The sequence below is a fragment of the Temnothorax longispinosus genome, chromosome 3 (genome assembly GCF_030848805.1).
Source record: "Temnothorax longispinosus isolate EJ_2023e chromosome 3, Tlon_JGU_v1, whole genome shotgun sequence".
In the NCBI taxonomy this organism is placed as follows: Eukaryota; Metazoa; Arthropoda; class Insecta; order Hymenoptera; family Formicidae; genus Temnothorax; species Temnothorax longispinosus.
The window spans coordinates 13699293-13716650 of NC_092360.1; the positions used below are offsets into that span (position 1 = coordinate 13699293).

Here is a 17358-nt window from a genome sequence, read left to right on the forward strand (position 1 = left end):
CGCGCCGCCATCGTCTTCGTCGTTTTCCTCGGTTACCCCCGCGTCAACAAACACCTGACAACTTCCCGTGACTATCGTCGGAACGACTTCTCAAGTTGCCTCGTAGACAACGTAGACAACGTGCCACCCTCTGCGGCTTTCCCCTCGATTTGCTCGCGTATGAAATCCGCATATCGAGTGCGGAATTGCCTCCTACCTTCTTTCATAATACCGCGGCATATCAAGCAGTCTCTTTCTTCCGATGGCTATCTATAGTTTCAAAGATGAGAAGATAGCATATGTTCCGCAATAGCTCCCGAGAAGCCAAGATACTAAGCACCTTGCCACATACACTTCAAAAGCAACTATCTTATTTTTTTTTTCCTGGAAAATGGCTTTCTCTCTCTTTATCAATACACTTTAATATAGAATTCAATTTCTATCTTATTGTTAAATTTCCAAATATTGATTTCTAACATTTAAAAATACAATATAATACAGATTATATTAATTCACAAAAAATTGTTTTCAACTAAATTGTTTTTGAACATTTTTACATCGTATATTCATATATAATAAATCATCTTTTACATCATATTTTTACATACGGATTTTGAAGAGTTAAAAAAAGATCGACTTTATACACGATATTTTTAGTTAAATCGCTACGCACGCAATCGGACGGTCTATTATTGTAAACGACACATTCCGGGAATTTTTAAATCCACACCGTTTTTATGTGATAAAAATATACGATCGGTTGATTTGTCGTTTGATCGAGTGGATACACACTCGATAGTTTTACGAATTCCACGCGGGATTTATATTTTTCAAATATATCCTACGCGCTATCTTTCTTTCTCTCTCTCTCGACGCAGCTGCGTCTGCCAAGGTCGCGCGTATCATCTTTCCTCTATCTTCATTTGTGATACACATCGAAACTAGGGAGACCAGCTAGGGAGATCAGACTTCCTGCCTCGTCTTCTGCAACGCTTTTGATTATGCAATGGCATTCCTCGAACCAGTTATACCAAGGACGCATACCGCTCACCCGGTACGCTTCGTATGATCGTAGGTATCGTTAGATCATATCTAAAAGAATATAATCCTTATAAGTGAAAGGGGCGACAATCTTGAAATACCAGTTAAGTCTAGAGTGTCTAGACGATCATAAACGTGTCAGAAGAATTTTTCTAGACAAAATTAATTTTATTGTTAGATCGTTTTGTGTGAGATCAAACTATATGTTGTGACATAAAAAAAATCATTTCTCCCGGTATTAAACTTTTTAGGCTATTTCTGTGCAGAGTTCTTATTGAATCGTTGAATATACGTTAATTAATCTCTAAGTGCGTATATTTAACACTAGAGCAACCAAACTCTAAACGCCGTAAAAATAATTTTAAATTTTTTGTTTTAAATTACACAAATTATTAAGATGCTATTAGAATTTATTTATTTTCTATCGACCACCCTAATTACAAAGTTCTGTACATAGGATGCCTACATGTACCAAAATAACGCTGGTTGTCTAGCGTTAAAAAAAATGTCATCTTAATAAGCATCGAGAAACAGAAAAATGCTATTTAACGTGCTATTCATATTGTCTGCAGTCTCACAAACAAGACTGTTTTCACCTCAAATATTTACTCAAGTAGTTTGATGCGAGAGTTCCTTACGGAAGCAGTTCTTACGAACGTAATTGGCGAAGAGAACCCGCCAGCAACACTAACAGCACGTTTATCTCCTTTAAAATGCACGAAGACTGCAATTGGAACGTTCGCTGCAACAGGCGATTCGAAGGCTCGATTACGCGCGCCGTGTTCCGGATAGCGTTCTCTGATATTTCTCGTATCTCCATGCACCCACTCTTGGCGCATATAGCGGCTAGTAGCGGCGATTCCGCGATTCTTCGTGTCTCACGGAAGTCGAAGCTACCGCAATCGCGAAATAGGCCCTCGGCACGCCCTCTTCTTGTATCCCCGGCTGTCGCCGATTGATTCGCGCGGCGGTGCGAGGAAGAAAGAACGAAAAAGAGAACGGGGAAAGGTGCCCGAGGCCGCTTCTTGCCGAGCAAGAAAGTTCGCTGTTCGTGCCGCACGCGATAAGTAGTAACGACACGTGATACTCTCCGATAATCACCGTCATTCCGCGATGCTGCGATACGGAGCGATACGATCGAGCGCTGCAGCTTCGATTCGGCCACGTCGCTCCAGACATTGCGGCACGAGGAAGCTCGAGGGAGAAAATTCTTTTACTTTTCTTTTGCGGTATATGTATACCCGGTGCACGCAAAATGGTGCGTGTGCATTTTAAGAGAATGCTGTATTAATAAAGTTAATAATATTAAAATTACAAGAATGGCATTACAATAAGCTGTTTACTCTTTGTCACGACTTATAGGAATGGCAAATTATAATCGAATGAAATGATAATGTACGATATTAACATACAATGCAATGAAACGTTTTTAGATTCTTTATTATCAGAGAATCAGTGACTATTATTATTATTATCTTATTGGACGTTACTTTTTCTTGGCGATCCATCCGCGCGCTTATGAAGCACGTTCCGGAATTTATCCACCGGACGTTTTATATATATAGGTATATTATATATATATATATATATATATATATATATATATATATATATATATATATATATATATAGGTATATTTAAGAATATGAAGAATTCCAGCTCGCAGCTCTTTTCCTGCGAGCGGGAATCCTCGGTATCTTCTTTCCGCTTCTCGAATTACTATCACGGCTTATTGGTAACGGGATGGTATTCACGAGCGACGACGCGGATAAGTAGCAAAAGCTATGAAGCAAAAGGGATAGGGAGGATGAGAAGCGCATCTCCGAGCATTCCGCGGTAACAATGGTAAACCCTCTATCGTCATCTTCCTTCCCGTCGACATAATCGCCGTCTGATTCCGGATGTGCGATATTGATTATCCGGAAACCGTGCGGGGAGAGCGCGCGTTGCGTTTCTTTCAACGAGCATTCGCACCTTCGACGCGAGAATTATGTTCTCGCAACGGACGATGTCGATCCGAGAAAGGCGACAATCGTGTTCGCTCACGAGAGGCAGCGTTTCGTAATTGTCACGTTCGTTGATTATCGTTAATTAAGGTCGCGTTCTCAGATCCTCGTTCGCTTGTCCGTCCTAATCGACCTAATACGTTACCGTTTTACACTATCTCACGCGTTAGAGAATCAAAGGCTACCTTAATTAGGCGACAAAGGTGTCTCTAATCTTCAATTGCCCGCGGAAACTAAATGAACCGTGAAACGCTCCCTCGCTAGAAAATCTTAATTACGCAAACGGTCGCATCTACATTAACGTAAATAACATAATCAAGAAATTACAAGTAGCTACGTATCGTTATCTCTAATTAATTAGAGATTACGATATGAGGATAACGCTTTAATTGCTATGAAACTTCTGCGGAAGGACGTTGCTCTCAATTAATTGTTGCATTGAATTAATTGCACGCAGTATGTAAAATTTATATCGTAAGGTGATATGTTGTAACGCGCCTCAGATATAGACGAGATATGTTTACTGAGAATTCGCATAGATTTGCATGAATTACTACATTGGCTAATTCCCCATAAGCCGTTGCAATTTATATAGTCTATTAGGCCGTATCATTTCTCGATCTGTGCTAGAATGAGATGTGCCGCCGGCATGTGTTGCGGGGGCGGTGATAGATAGATAGATAGATAAACATGTAGATGAGGAGATCGATTAATCTTGAGATTCAGAAGAACGTGTAAACAGGTCGACTACAATGGGAGGTTGAGGGAGAGGGGGAGAAGGACAAAGGATAGATGGATACCTTGATCGACGATGAATGAAGGATGAAGGAAGGAACCGTCGAGTTGAACATTTTCGCGTCTCAACGAGAAGTTTCCGCGCGCTTGAGAGCCCTCGAAACTTTTCAATAAAGTGTAAACTTACTTTCCATACGTCTCGAATGACAAAGTTCGTTCCGTCGCTATCGTTTTCCGAAGGAATTTAGGGGTACTCGAGAGATGTTCTCGAGGGCGTTGTCGATAATCATTTTTGATGCGCTCTCTAGAGAAGTTTCCGGCATATCCTGCTCCGCTTGTCACAGGATTCGCGCGTGAACGTGGAAGTCGTGGTAATGCAAATTACTCGAATGCACGCTCGTACGCAGATGAGCCTCGAAAGACGAAAAATATTTTTTAGATCTGTTTGAAAAAAAGTTGCAACAAGAAATTTTCACGTTTATTTACAAGTACGAAGGTGTAACGGCTCGTATTGTCTTGCGAATGCAAATTTTACGTAAATTACGGTCTGTAATTTAATGCAATGAAGGAGAATGTTCTTCTACACAGAAATTCCGTGGCAATTAAATGTTATTCTTCCTAGCGTAATCTATGTAATTCGCACTTTAACATTTTCTGTAATAAAACACACGCTTAAACGCACGTACAAAAACTACAAAACCGCGGGACTGTAACGCGGGGGAACGTCGACGTAATAAATAATATCTTTGTGTCCATCTTGTTTCCACGTAACGAGCCCAGCGAGCCCTCCCCGTTATACGTTATTCTCCGCGAGGCGGTGCTCTCCGCCTAGAGTTTGGCGCTCTAACGGCCGACACCGTCGCTAATTGCCGTCCGTATAATTACCATATCGGAGAGATAAATATAGAGCTCTTACCTTCTACGACCAACGAGACAGCGCACCGACATTACGTCCGCGCCGTTTAAAGTCCGGGAAAGATAGCGCGGGAGACTGGGGGAGTGATAAAATATGAGCTTCGAACGTACAAGCCGCGCGGCGAAGATTCTAACGAAGTAATCTACTCGTCGGCAAACCGCCTTGTTTACGTATTAATAAATGTTTCGATCCCACGCGCTTTAATATCGTCCCTGTAGCGATTTGTCTATCGAACTGTTTTGAGAAGCGAGAAAAAAACAGATTAAAGCACCATAAAGCTCCAGCGTTCTCCGCAGGGAAAGAGAAAAAATTCGCAAACATTGTAGACGTTAGATTTACGATAAGCATGGTCGAGATTTATGTGACTGCGCTGTTAGTCATGTATGTCTTCGAGTTACTATTTCTTGGATATTGCGAAACTTGAGTGTCATTTTGAAATAAATCTCGAATACGTGGCCGCGCGATGCGCGACGTTTGCGGCATAATAACCTGCACGGGGAAATTGTTATTATATTTCGTTTGTCGTCCGCGTCTCCGTACTACGAGGAGGAAGTAATATTCCAAAGGGAAAAAAAAGCTCATGACAAGATGCGGAGTTCACAATAGCTGTTACGGAGGATCAAAAGATTAACAATGGCCACCTGACGTCTATTTAATAACCGACTTCGTTATCTCGGCTTTGCAACCTCCATGCATGCACCCCGGAACTCTTTCGCCAGTCAAGCACGAGACGCAATTACGCAATAAGCGTCTCTGAAAGTACAACGTTTTCCGTTTAAATGAGACTTCTCTTTCTCGGAGGGATTCGTTATATCGCAAAAATATAGCTCGGCGCACGAAAGACTGATCTTTGTATCAAAAGGGGGAGAAAAAAGTTGCGCTGACGAATCGTCTCGTCGTCACGGAGAACGGCACGTGCAACGTTGTTGTTCGCATAATTGCGTCTTTGCGGCAGGAGATTCACGCTCGATTTAGCACCGAAATATCGTCGTGCGCACGACGAACGCACCCACGCGTGCCGTAAACGGCAGGTGACGGCGCCCGGTGATTTTCCCGACCACGACGACATTTTAATGTCCAATCCCGTGCCGAGGCTAGAATGTTTCTCTGGCTCGATCTCCATCAGGAAGCGGGGTAGAGAATTATCGTGGCGCCGCGCCGCCGCGCCCGTGCCGACGTCAAAGCGAGACGTCGCGGTCGCAAACTCTCTCTCTCTCTCTCTCTCTCTCCCCCTCCAATTCTCTTCTTTCGCGCTCGAGATGGACGAGGGAGAAAGACGAAACGAAAGCGAGACACGGGGAGGAACACAGTACATACCAGCGGTGGCGACGCCTAATTAGCGGCGTCGGAAATGAGGCGTAGGCACCACGAAATTAGTATCTTGAGATATCCACGCGCGCCTGTCCATCCGCCATTCCTCTCTCGTTCTTGGCGGAATGCGCTCGCTAGATCTGCCGTACGTCTGCCCGGACATCTTCACCGCGTCGGAACGCGTCCTGGAAGAGAAACGCCGAGTGAAGCGAACTTCCGAGATAGTTTGGCCGACAGGTGCTTTGTGTAACTTAATCAAGGGAAATATCTCCACGAGAGAACTATCGTCGCTCCTTTCATCGCCCGGCTGCATCTCAGATTTTTCTTAACGGAAACTTAAATGGGTACTACGTCTTTTATTATTTTCAATATTAAACAGAGCTTTATAATTACAGCTGAAGATAAGCTTCTGATATTGAAGTAATCGCTTGCACCCCGAGACTAGTACGAGATTATTTTTTAGTTGAGAAAAGAGATCAATTTGAGTTGATCAAAGAATTTATAAACGAAGGATGAGACGGTATATCCGAGGGGTACACACGTCTTTAATCTAGAATGTATTTTCTGAAGAAAAATGTATATCGTGCGTACAATGTGCGATTATATAATTATAAATTGCATATTCAGACCTACATTAATATTTATAACACTATTCGAGATATCTTTTCATGTAATTGTAAACTACATTATTTAATGTTGCACGCTAACAACAATGCACATTTGATAAACAAATAAATATGAAACATAATAACATGCAGTGTTGATTATGGCGCACAGATACTTTATTATTTATAAGCTACGAAATTATCTGACGTGCAAAAACGCAATTGAGTCCCGAAAAATTGTTCAAATTTTTACTTTCCAATGGCACGCTCATTACGATGCACCCCCCCCTCTCTCTCTATCTCTCTCTTTCTTTCTCCTCCTTCTATATGTATTTTAATGAATGTGTGTGTTCGGATTAACTTCAGTAAAAATTTATATAATGGGGTGATTCAGAGAGCGAATATACAAAGAGAATATTTAAATGAAAATGTCTGTCTGCACCAACTCATATCACTTAGTTAGAAAGCTTTCGTTGATGTCAGTGTATTTTTATTCTCTACATGAATCGCACAAATTATACAAAATTACCCACATTAAAAGAATGACGCTAACAAGAGAGTACATTATAAAATGAGTTTGCTGAAAAGCGCCATGAATTTCCAGAAGAATGAAAATATTGCGGGATATATATTTTCTAAATCTTTGCAATATATGTATTACATTCAAGATATGATGATACTTATTTATTTATTTTTTAATACATGTATATTTCTAATAAAAATTTATTAATTACAATTTTATGAAAAAATGTAAGCAGTTTAATTATTAATGCAATATTTGCTTTACTGATAAATGCAATTATTTTGTATCAAATATTGCGATACGACTTCAATTTCTATTAAAAATTTATTGAAAATGTACGCGTTTGAATATTTTTTTCTTTATTTAATAAACCAAGTCAGAAATGATTTAACATTTTAAACTATGTTTTCTACTTGTATTCACTTTTCGCTACTTCTCGATAGTCGATATTTGCGTTAGGGTGCGATTTACGGATAACAACCCTTCACGTGTTAAGCCCCAACGTTCATCTCCCTGCTACGAGTGTCATTATGACGACATTAAACTAGCCGGACAATGACAAAGCTATACGATTTAGTACGTTACGAGCAAACGTGCCGAATTCTCACGCAGTTTCGTTTTAATAACCAGAAGATCGATCGGTGACAACGATAATCTATGGTACCTCTATTGTATTACGTTGCCTACCGTATCTGCTACCTCCTCATGATAGAAATAATTATCCCCGAGGCCATTATTACTTCTATATCATGGCCAGAAGGAAAAAAAAGGTTTTCAAATGGCTTTTTCGTCGTCCATTCATCCGCTGTAGTAGAGAGGAAAAGCGGAATAGAGAAAGAGCGGATATACCCGCCTCGATATTTTATTTCCCTGCGTTTCTCACAATGCCGCGCTATTCTCCTCGCAATCGCCACGCTCTTCGCTGACTGAGCCCTCGCTTTTTGTTGCTTTCAGGGATTTGCGACCGGTGAGCTTGGAGAAAGGTCAGGAGACCCTCAGGCTCAGGGTCTATGCCTGCTACGCCTGGGGTGGGCCCTTCCTTGTCGCCGGTCTGGCCGCGCTTCTGGACCATCTACCGGCTCAACCTGAGTACACGTTTCTGAGGCCCCGCTTCGGCGAGAAGCAGTGCTGGTTCTATGGTAAGTTCTTACTTCACCGTTACCCTTCTATTAGCTCTCGGCGCAAACTATTACTCTACTCTCTAAATCTGAATCAGTGAATAGTTACTGATTCACAATACTATTCACTGATTCAGATTTAAAGAGTAATAAAATAATAACTTTATTAAAATGAAAATAATAAGAGTTATCATATAATCAAGAATAGAAGTGTCATAGAGAGGAGCATCTCAAAAGATGAGGCATCAGTAATAATATTGTTTTTAAACTTAAACTTAAAATAATAATAATAATAATTTATTTGTGCGAACATATTTATTTTTGGTTCGAGATATCGGCTATTAAGCTTCGCGTCCTTTAAATTAGATTTAAATCTCTCTAATCGCCAAGATCTGACTCCGTTGTTGCGGATAACCCTTCGCTAATTGTTACGCAATTCTCGGAGCCTCCGCCGTCAGCTGGAATAATCGCAGTTTTTTACCTCCCGGTGGTCGGAGAACCGACGCGGCGCTTTCCGCGAGAGCTCAACGTCAAACTTTGGCGGCTCGTCACGAAACTTTCGGAACCTCGTGTAGCGGGTCCTGTTCGGATAACCGAGCTAACTTGCATCCCGATGTCCGCCGGGAAGGCGCGGAATATTAAACGAATGCAGAGAAGCGAACTTGTATTCCGCGCCCTCCTTCCCGGCCTCTTTCTCATCCGGCTGCTCATCAAGGCGTCGGCGTCGTCTCAAAATGCAACGTACGTATAGCCGCGCGACGCCACGCCGAAATTCCCGAACTTTGTCGAAACCGGTCCCGCAACGGGATCGGAGGGACGTCTTGCTACGCGCTGTCTGACACCGACAAAGTTTTTCCATCAGACATGCCGGACCTCGCGCGAACTACAATGAATACTGAGAAAGAATTATATCGAAATGGAGAATGCAGGAGTTGGAGCCTCTCTACGCAAGGTCTGTTCAAAAAGTTTCCGAACCTTGTCTTTATAATTTTTGCGGGTTTACTTACAACTTATATTCAGTCTTGTTTTCTTCGAAGTATTTTCCTTCTTGGTTAATATGCACCACTTCCAGGGCCTTTCTATAGTTCTATAGACCTTTTCTCCTAATCTCCTCGACTTGGCTCTCGCAAATTTTTTCTTTCTTCAAAACAAAATCCACATTGAAAGGCCAAAGGATTCGACATTTGAAGACGTCAAGGATAATTCGCAGACGGATTTACATACAATCGTGAAAAACGCATACCAGAACTGCTTCCAGAAGTAGAAAGTTGAGAATGGTGTATAACCGAGAAGGAACATATTTCGAAAGAAACAAGGCTGAATAAGTCAACCAAAGTAAACCAAAAATTATACAGCAAAGTCCGGGAACTTTTTGAACAAAACCTCATGTAAGAAAAATACAACATGTGCGTATATTCACGGTACATTATTAGCATATCAATGCAGCAAAAATGTAAATTCACGAGATTCTGGAAAGGAAATGTACACTCTGAGAAAAAGAAGTATTACTTATAATAATTATGTCGAAACTCTCTCAGGCTATATGGCGACAAGATTGTTTCAAATGATAATGCGTATGGAAAAAATTGCGTTTCTTTTTCTCGAAGCCTTAACAGCCAATAAAAGATTTGTTCCAATGTCGAGCTACATTTGCTCGACCGGGCGATTGACGCGTAAAAACCAACCCAAGATGTAGCTTCAGCTTGCGCATCTCGTTCAAGACTGCCGGGCGGAATAAGAAGGCACGCGAGGATGCACCATAAAAGAGGAGATAAAGGCGTTACAAGCAAAAAAGGAGATAAACCGCGGCGGGGGACCCAGCTTTCGAATCTTGCGGTCCCAAGAGATCGCCGTCTATATTTGCTGGGTCTGGCAGGTCGCCAACAATAGCTGTTTCGCACGAGTTATATCTCACTCCCATGGCAACCCGTAACAAACATAAATGAATTATGTCCACGCGTGCCGTTCGATACTTTACGAGAGGCACCTCCGCGTCCTCCGCCACGGTCAAATCCGATTAGCTCGTCGCCGAAAGTGTTGGCGCTAAATCAATCGCGAGAAACGGCGCCGGCGCCGCGCAACTTTTCACGCGCATATTTTTCTTCTCATCTGGTGTTTTTTCATCCCGGCGTTTTCCGTTTTTTGTGTTCGTAGAGAAGAAGAGAGAGAAGAGAAGCTCCGATTTATGCACGACGCGCTATTAATCACGGCTAGTTTCTCGAATCGGAATCCAGTTCGACTGCTTTTATTTAGTTCGCGAAGGAAAGACGTGACATATCGGCGATGTAGAACATTTTCCTTGGGGAGCGTGTAACATGCAACAACTTGCAGTAAAAATTCCGTTAACTTTATTACAATAAAATATATCCTGTATATCTGAATTTCCAATTCGTTTCCGCTTGAGCCGAGTAATAAACGAAATGGTGTGATAAATAAAGAAGGATTTAGGGACGGGGTTTGTGTACGGGGTGCTTTCGCGGCTCTTTAGCATCCGATAATTCCCTCTGCATTTCATTACCATTCCGATTATTCTAATCGCCACTATGTACGATCGTCCCTCTTCCGTATTCTCGTCCCTCTCTCGATTCCCATTCGATAATCGCGTTAAGAACCATAACAAAATGTTCGTTTGATAGATCCTATGAATACAAACCTGATGATGTGATCCGTATAAAATACTGTATTCTGTGATTTCTGAATAATTTTTAAATTTTTTATTTCTTGACTATATTTTATATTTTTTTATAAATAACAATGATTATACATATCTTTTATAATTAACTATAACTATAGATTTTTTTATAAGTATATTATAAGTATATTATAGCTTTTATATATAAAGCTATAAAATATTTATAAAAAATAAAATTTATTGCATTATCAAAAGCACTGTAAGCACTATTAAAATTTTTTTATAGGAACGCTTTTAGAGTCGTCGATACGTACTTTCTCATATATATTCATGCATGTGTGTGGGAAAAGCGGGGAGAGTTCCATGAATTTCACATGGTAATTTTGCTTTGGCTGCAACCGGGTTATCGGAGTAACCCTGAATTCTCTCGGCATAGTTGTATATCAAACTGATAATAGTAATAACAATAGTAATACACCTGCAGGTATTCCGCTACTTATTCTAATTTCATGAAAGTGATTTTATTGCCATAAATCAGTGAGGCGCAACGTCTGAACAGCATAAAGAGCCCCTTTATAATATTTTATGCTACTCGTGCCTGGCCCGTTTAATCCACTTAAATTACCATCCAAAAGACAGAAATATTACGTACTGAATTAAATTACGCACTAAATCATGACAAAATTATTTCACAATATGCATTCTACCAGCAAGAGATAATACCTGATAATACCTATACTTAGCTCACCGATTATAAGCCCCTTATAATCCCTCAGCTTCAATCGCTAATTGCTAATCGCTCACAGACTATCCCTAGATATTTTCGTCGAGAAAAGACTGATTCGAAACAACTCTTTATTCATCTTTTCTAGTGTTATCGATTCTACGTAAAAGCGCTATTATCGTTCGTCTCGACGATGCTAAATACAAGTTAAGAAACAAAGGATATAAACGCAAGATAGGGGACAGTCTCGGGGCCCATTTAAACGCATACACGCATTCCTATTAGTACGGGCCGTACAGTGCTCGTATAGGGCTACGAGATAGGGGGGAACGAGGGTTTCGGCCGTTTCGCACGACGGGGTTGGACTAGCTGGCGCCAGGTTTATCTCTCTACCCTATCACCTCGGCCTATGCCGTTATGGAGTGCCGTTATAGCGTGGGTGAGGGGGAGAAGGTTAGCTGCCTGCTTGTGGCGCAGACGGTGCCCCTCGTCTCCTGCAAGAGCATTGTGTCAGGGGAAACAAGTCGCGATGCCCCGACGTAGTTTCCCACGAGATACCATTATCCCGATTTAGAGCGGGTAGCTCTATTCGCCAGGTGTAGCTTTTGTACGCGTCCAGGTACCCTTGGTAGAAAAGAGGTGAGACTGCATGTGAAAGAAAGTGAAACGTTTAAGCTTCACAGCGTGAAATACCCTTTTCCCCCACTCTCTCATCATCTTAAGAGCATTTCATCATTTTGAGACACAATGTTTGGAAGATTCTGCGAGAAGTTGCGAGAACTTGATCGCTTTTTTCTCGAATGTTTGGAAAAGACAGAAGTCAACAGAAGAAAGAATAGACCGCGTCAATATGAATCACGGTTTATTCGTACAAACATTTATAGACATTTTTTTAAATTTTTAAATAAAAATATTGAAAATAGGAAGGTGTTTAGTAGTGAATGGTACGTATTGATTTCAATCTACAGATTTTGAGTTAACGCGACTTTCTTTCGGATAATAATAACGTTTCAATATTTTCGATGGATTGCCCACGGTAATACCATTGTCGCTTTACTGCAGCTTTATAAATCACATAGTTGTTTTGCAGAGCTTACGAAATATCATCAGTGTATCGCGCGTGCAATCAGGAGGCACGACTAATTGTTATCCCTATCGACTCTTTGAGTATTCTCTTTTTCCAATGGGGAAAAATTGCTCCGTCTCCCTCGCCCCGCCTTTCCGTACGCACGCGGGCGATTGCGGTCGAGGAACGAGGGTGCATGGACGGGTTGTTTGTAATTGCAATCTCTGGCCGCGACAAGGGTGGGATCCGCGGATCCGTGGATCCGGCATGTAAAAAGTGAGCGTTAATCAGCGGGGCGTGCAGGGCGGCACGGCGGATCGCGGCGCGGCGTAATTAATACACTCGACGAGCGGCGTGTTTGCGGCGCGCACATCTATAGGCGAACTTTAGGACGCGGAGCGTTACGCGCCGGGATTGCGGGATGTGGATTACGTGGGGAAACGGGTCGTTAAATGGCCAGGCACAACAAACCGTAGCCCGACGCACCGAATAGAGATCCCTCCCCTATTCCTCCCCTTCGTCGCCCCGTTACGACGTTGAACCTTATTATCTCCGTTCGGTCCACGAGAGATTCACAGGGAGATCCGTAGGCAGGCCGCGTCTGCCGGTTATTACTGGAGGATTCGGGGGTATTAAAGGCGCTTCGGGGGCAGGGTATTGATCTTCGGCCGCTCTACGTCATACTTAAATACAATATTTCGGCCGACGTGTAATCCGCTTACGGAAGTATCCGCGCTCGCTAATGCGCCACGCAATAACCGACGCATGCAGCGGCCGCCGTTCTGTTCCTTATTGTAATCGATTATTTGTATGCGCGAATAATTATATACTCGTCCGGGGTGGAGGGAGGGCGGGGGAAATCGTACACGGTAGAGAGCGTACATGGTTTGTATGTAACATTTCAGGGAGCATGTAATCCGCTTACATGCGCGAGTCGAGTGGCAGCCATTCGACTGTACTAATGATGTATTAATACATACATTTATATGTATAAATATCTTTCGCGTCTGCATAATAAAAGTACCATGTCGCGTGTTCTTTACACGCGTATTTCGTATGAAAGCGCATGCAAATGCAAACATGTGTATTCAAATAACTTTTTTGTGTGCCGCGGATTTCTCTGTCAATCTGAATTTGTTCGCTGTAAAAAAAAGCGGAAATACCAATTTTCCGATACTTTGAATAGTTATTTATTTGCAGAAAGTAATCAGGGACGATGAGTCAAAAGTTTTTTAAAACAACAAAGATTCCAACAAGAAGAACAAATGAAATCTTTAAGAGTAATCACTATCCCTGATTATGTATGCGTAACAACGATTCGTGACATTATTTTATTTTTCAACGTTGGTCGCGACGGCGCCGGATGACGGTACTTCATTAGCAATTAATTCGACACCACCGATCGATTAACAAAACCAATTTAATCGGCACTGCGAGAGCGCGGATGACCAGTTCTATTAATTGGCGGAATAATCGGATCACAAGAGATTGTCGGATAACGGTCTGCTCGCAACGTATTACTTTCGATAATAAGCTCTATTATTGTCTGTCAAATCGATATCTTATTACTGTATGAAATGACTTTAGTTTCAGGCACAGTTATCGTATGTTTTGATATTTAGATCGAAACTTATAATATTACAAGCGAAAACAAGAGACAACATGTTCGAATTTTCGCAAACAGAAGACTTTGTCGACTTTCGATTCTGCATATTTTTCGTTAAAGGGTATCAAACGAATAACTCGATCAAATAACGCATGTTTCATCCAAGAAGGTAAACTAAAACGAGTGGAAGAAAATAAACAGCAATATTAATCGCTATAATAATGTTAAAGATAGCCGATCTTAATAAATCGACTGATCTAAAGCGATCTCGTATGTCCTCCTGCGTGATTAATATCGGCTTTAATTGCAGCGAGGAGATAAATTAATTTATAAGCATGAGGCACATTCCTCCGTTGATGTTAATCGCCAAGCGAATGATCGATTATTCGGCGCTTGCGAGTGGTTGAATCATTTATTGGTAACGAGGATAGTAAAGGCTTCCCCGTAGCGCGGAGCCAGTCTGAAGGGAAACGAATGTATCGCAGTTATTAATTACGCAGACGTGCGGTGGTAAATAATTCCCATTAGGCCAGTTGATCGTTTTGAATCGCAAGAATAGCGCATTTCGGTATAATAATGCATTATTGTAGGTACAGTATTGTCGAGAGGGAGTCTGGATTATGTACGCAGCCGTATGTTGCCAAGTTTAATTAGAGCAATGATCTAACTCGAACTATCGTCCGACAAGCAATTCGTCCCCAATTGTATCATTGCGCTACGTCGTGTAACGAACACATCGCTCTATTTAATCGAGACGGATTTGTATGTATATATATCGACCGTCTGCTTCATATCACGTTGCTAACGACGAAACGTGAGCTTCTTGACAAGGACAACTAATATCCTTTGTTAGAAATAAATCCACCTGGTTCTATATTGAACGATCTTACATTGATCTGACTAAGAGCTTCTGTCATCGTATTTTCGCTAAAATCCATACTCTAATCTTGGAATCAGTCGCTATTTCCAAAATCAAGTTATTAATTTTACTCTGATGGTTCGTTTTAGTATTTTCGTTAAAACCTTTACCAAATCTTGAAATCAATCTCACTATTTCAAACATCAAGTTACTTGCTCTCTACTTTGGCTCTTCTCGATATTTTTTTCTTAAAACGGAAAAAATATTTGCCCTTAGTGATTTCTTATTATTTCAGGAGATGCAAATCTGACGAAATCCTAATTTAGAGAGTAGATTTAAATTCTACATTTGATCGGGATTTGCGGAGCGCTTCTGACAAGTTAATAATAACAAGTCAAATAAATTTTTTTGATCCCATAATAAAATAAAGCAGTAGTTGAATAGAGAGCAAAGTGTACGTTGCAAACATCTATGGAATGTCAGGATATTTCAGAGTTTTACGATGAATACATCCTAGCTCTACGGGTGTCGGCTTGCAGAACGACTAGTGATCGTTGATAAAAAGTTACGGAGCTTGGGTTGAGTAATGGTTATTCTGAACAACGCAAATCTGTACTCAATCGTTCGATTTCGCCGCAATTCGCTGTCTGTCTGTAATTTTCGCGTTTGTTTTATTTCGCTACATCCGATATAAGCCATACACCGTGTTTAAACGGCCATTGTTTGTATTTATTGGAGTCACACGACACTGAACTGCTCGTGTTTTTTTTTCTGTATTTGCCTCGTCTAAAAATGCTTTAACAAATACAGTAAGGAAAACATTGGGGATATATATCTATATTGTCATTTTATTGGATAGTTAAGCGTTTAAGGTTCGTTAATCGGATACGTTCGCACGCATTTAAAAAAATACACGTTACATTGTTTTATGTATACCAATGAATTGAGAACAATTTTTTCAACGTGTACGATGATTTGACTGTTACTTGTAGGTATAAAAAATAAATCGTCACGATTATTGTTTTTAGACAGATTATTAGAAATTTATAAATTTTTTGTTACAGATAAGGATTAGATATTATTTATGTTGTAAGTTTTTAGATAGAGTGTTATGTTTTTCTTGTGTAATCGAACGGAAATCAATCAAAAGTTGTTACTGAAACTACATTTTCTGCCAAAATAAAAATCAAGAATTTAATTAATTTAATTTAATTTGGTAAAAATAATTAATTTTAGCATCATTATTCGTTTGATTACCATAGATTGATCCGAGCAATTTCTAATAATGGATGAGCTAAAAGAAAGAAGAATGAACTTGTGTACGATGCACGTGGAGACTGGCCAGAGCTTATTTTTATAAAGCCAACATCGCCACATAATTTTAAAGCATTCTCTTAAATATCAAGCGCAAAATACCCAAAAGCTTATGCGCGCCGCCTAAATCACATTACCTTAAATCACATTAGATTTAATCTTGCGAGCGTGCCAAGCCCCGCCGTGACAAATACTCGCGCTTGAATTTTTCAGCGGATCGCCTGAAAAATGTATACGATATTACGATGATATTGATGACCCCATGTGGTCTTTATATACAGATCCGTACGTACAGCTTTTGCGATAGGAATTTCTCGGGTCGTTGCTCCACACTTTATTTCTGTCGCGAATCTATTCGGGCGAAAATCCGCCTCGAAAAAAAATCGAGTCTCTCAATGCCCGTGACCGATCAATTGGATGCGTGATGGGCTCGCTTTAAATTTTCGTTGTAACTTCCGTCGAGCAAGTTCTCGAGAAAAATCTCGACTGGGTCAGTCGCAACTTAATATCGCTGCGCGAAGGGTGTGCGATGCGTTGCCACTTGAAGCTTCTCCGTTAAGGATTTTATTTATGGATTTGTTTGCGGACGCGCGGGTACCTCCCCGCAGCCGATAAGTGGCTACGGGAGGAGTCCTCGTGGAAGCCTGTTTCTGGCAGATTGCATCCGTAGTTATGGGGTTGGAAGAGTCGTTGGAACCGGTTGGCTGTGAGGGGGCGAATCACCCCGATAAAAGCGACTCGACCGTGGAGAGTCTTTCGGCCGGGGTTTCTATCGCCAAATTACCGTGAAGATCGAAACAGCGGGCTTCGCGCGTGATTCCTGTTTTTACTGTCGCTTTAAATTCTTGTAATTCCGGTGTTCGAGGCTGTGTAATAACTATTTTACATTTTGACTGTATGTACATAATACCTATTGGTTTAA

At 41.2% G+C, this 17358-nt stretch overlaps 1 protein-coding gene across 1 annotated transcript in view; it reads left to right on the plus strand.

Annotated features, from left to right (window-relative positions):
* The window catches only part of Mthl1 (methuselah-like 1), a 77012-nt gene that overhangs the window by 44540 nt on the left and 15114 nt on the right, over nucleotides 1-17358 (plus strand). The window contains exon 2 of the mRNA XM_071774454.1: nucleotides 8072-8256. Coding sequence (XP_071630555.1) covers nucleotides 8072-8256 — 185 coding nt within the window. The remainder of the gene's footprint in view (nucleotides 1-8071; nucleotides 8257-17358) is intronic.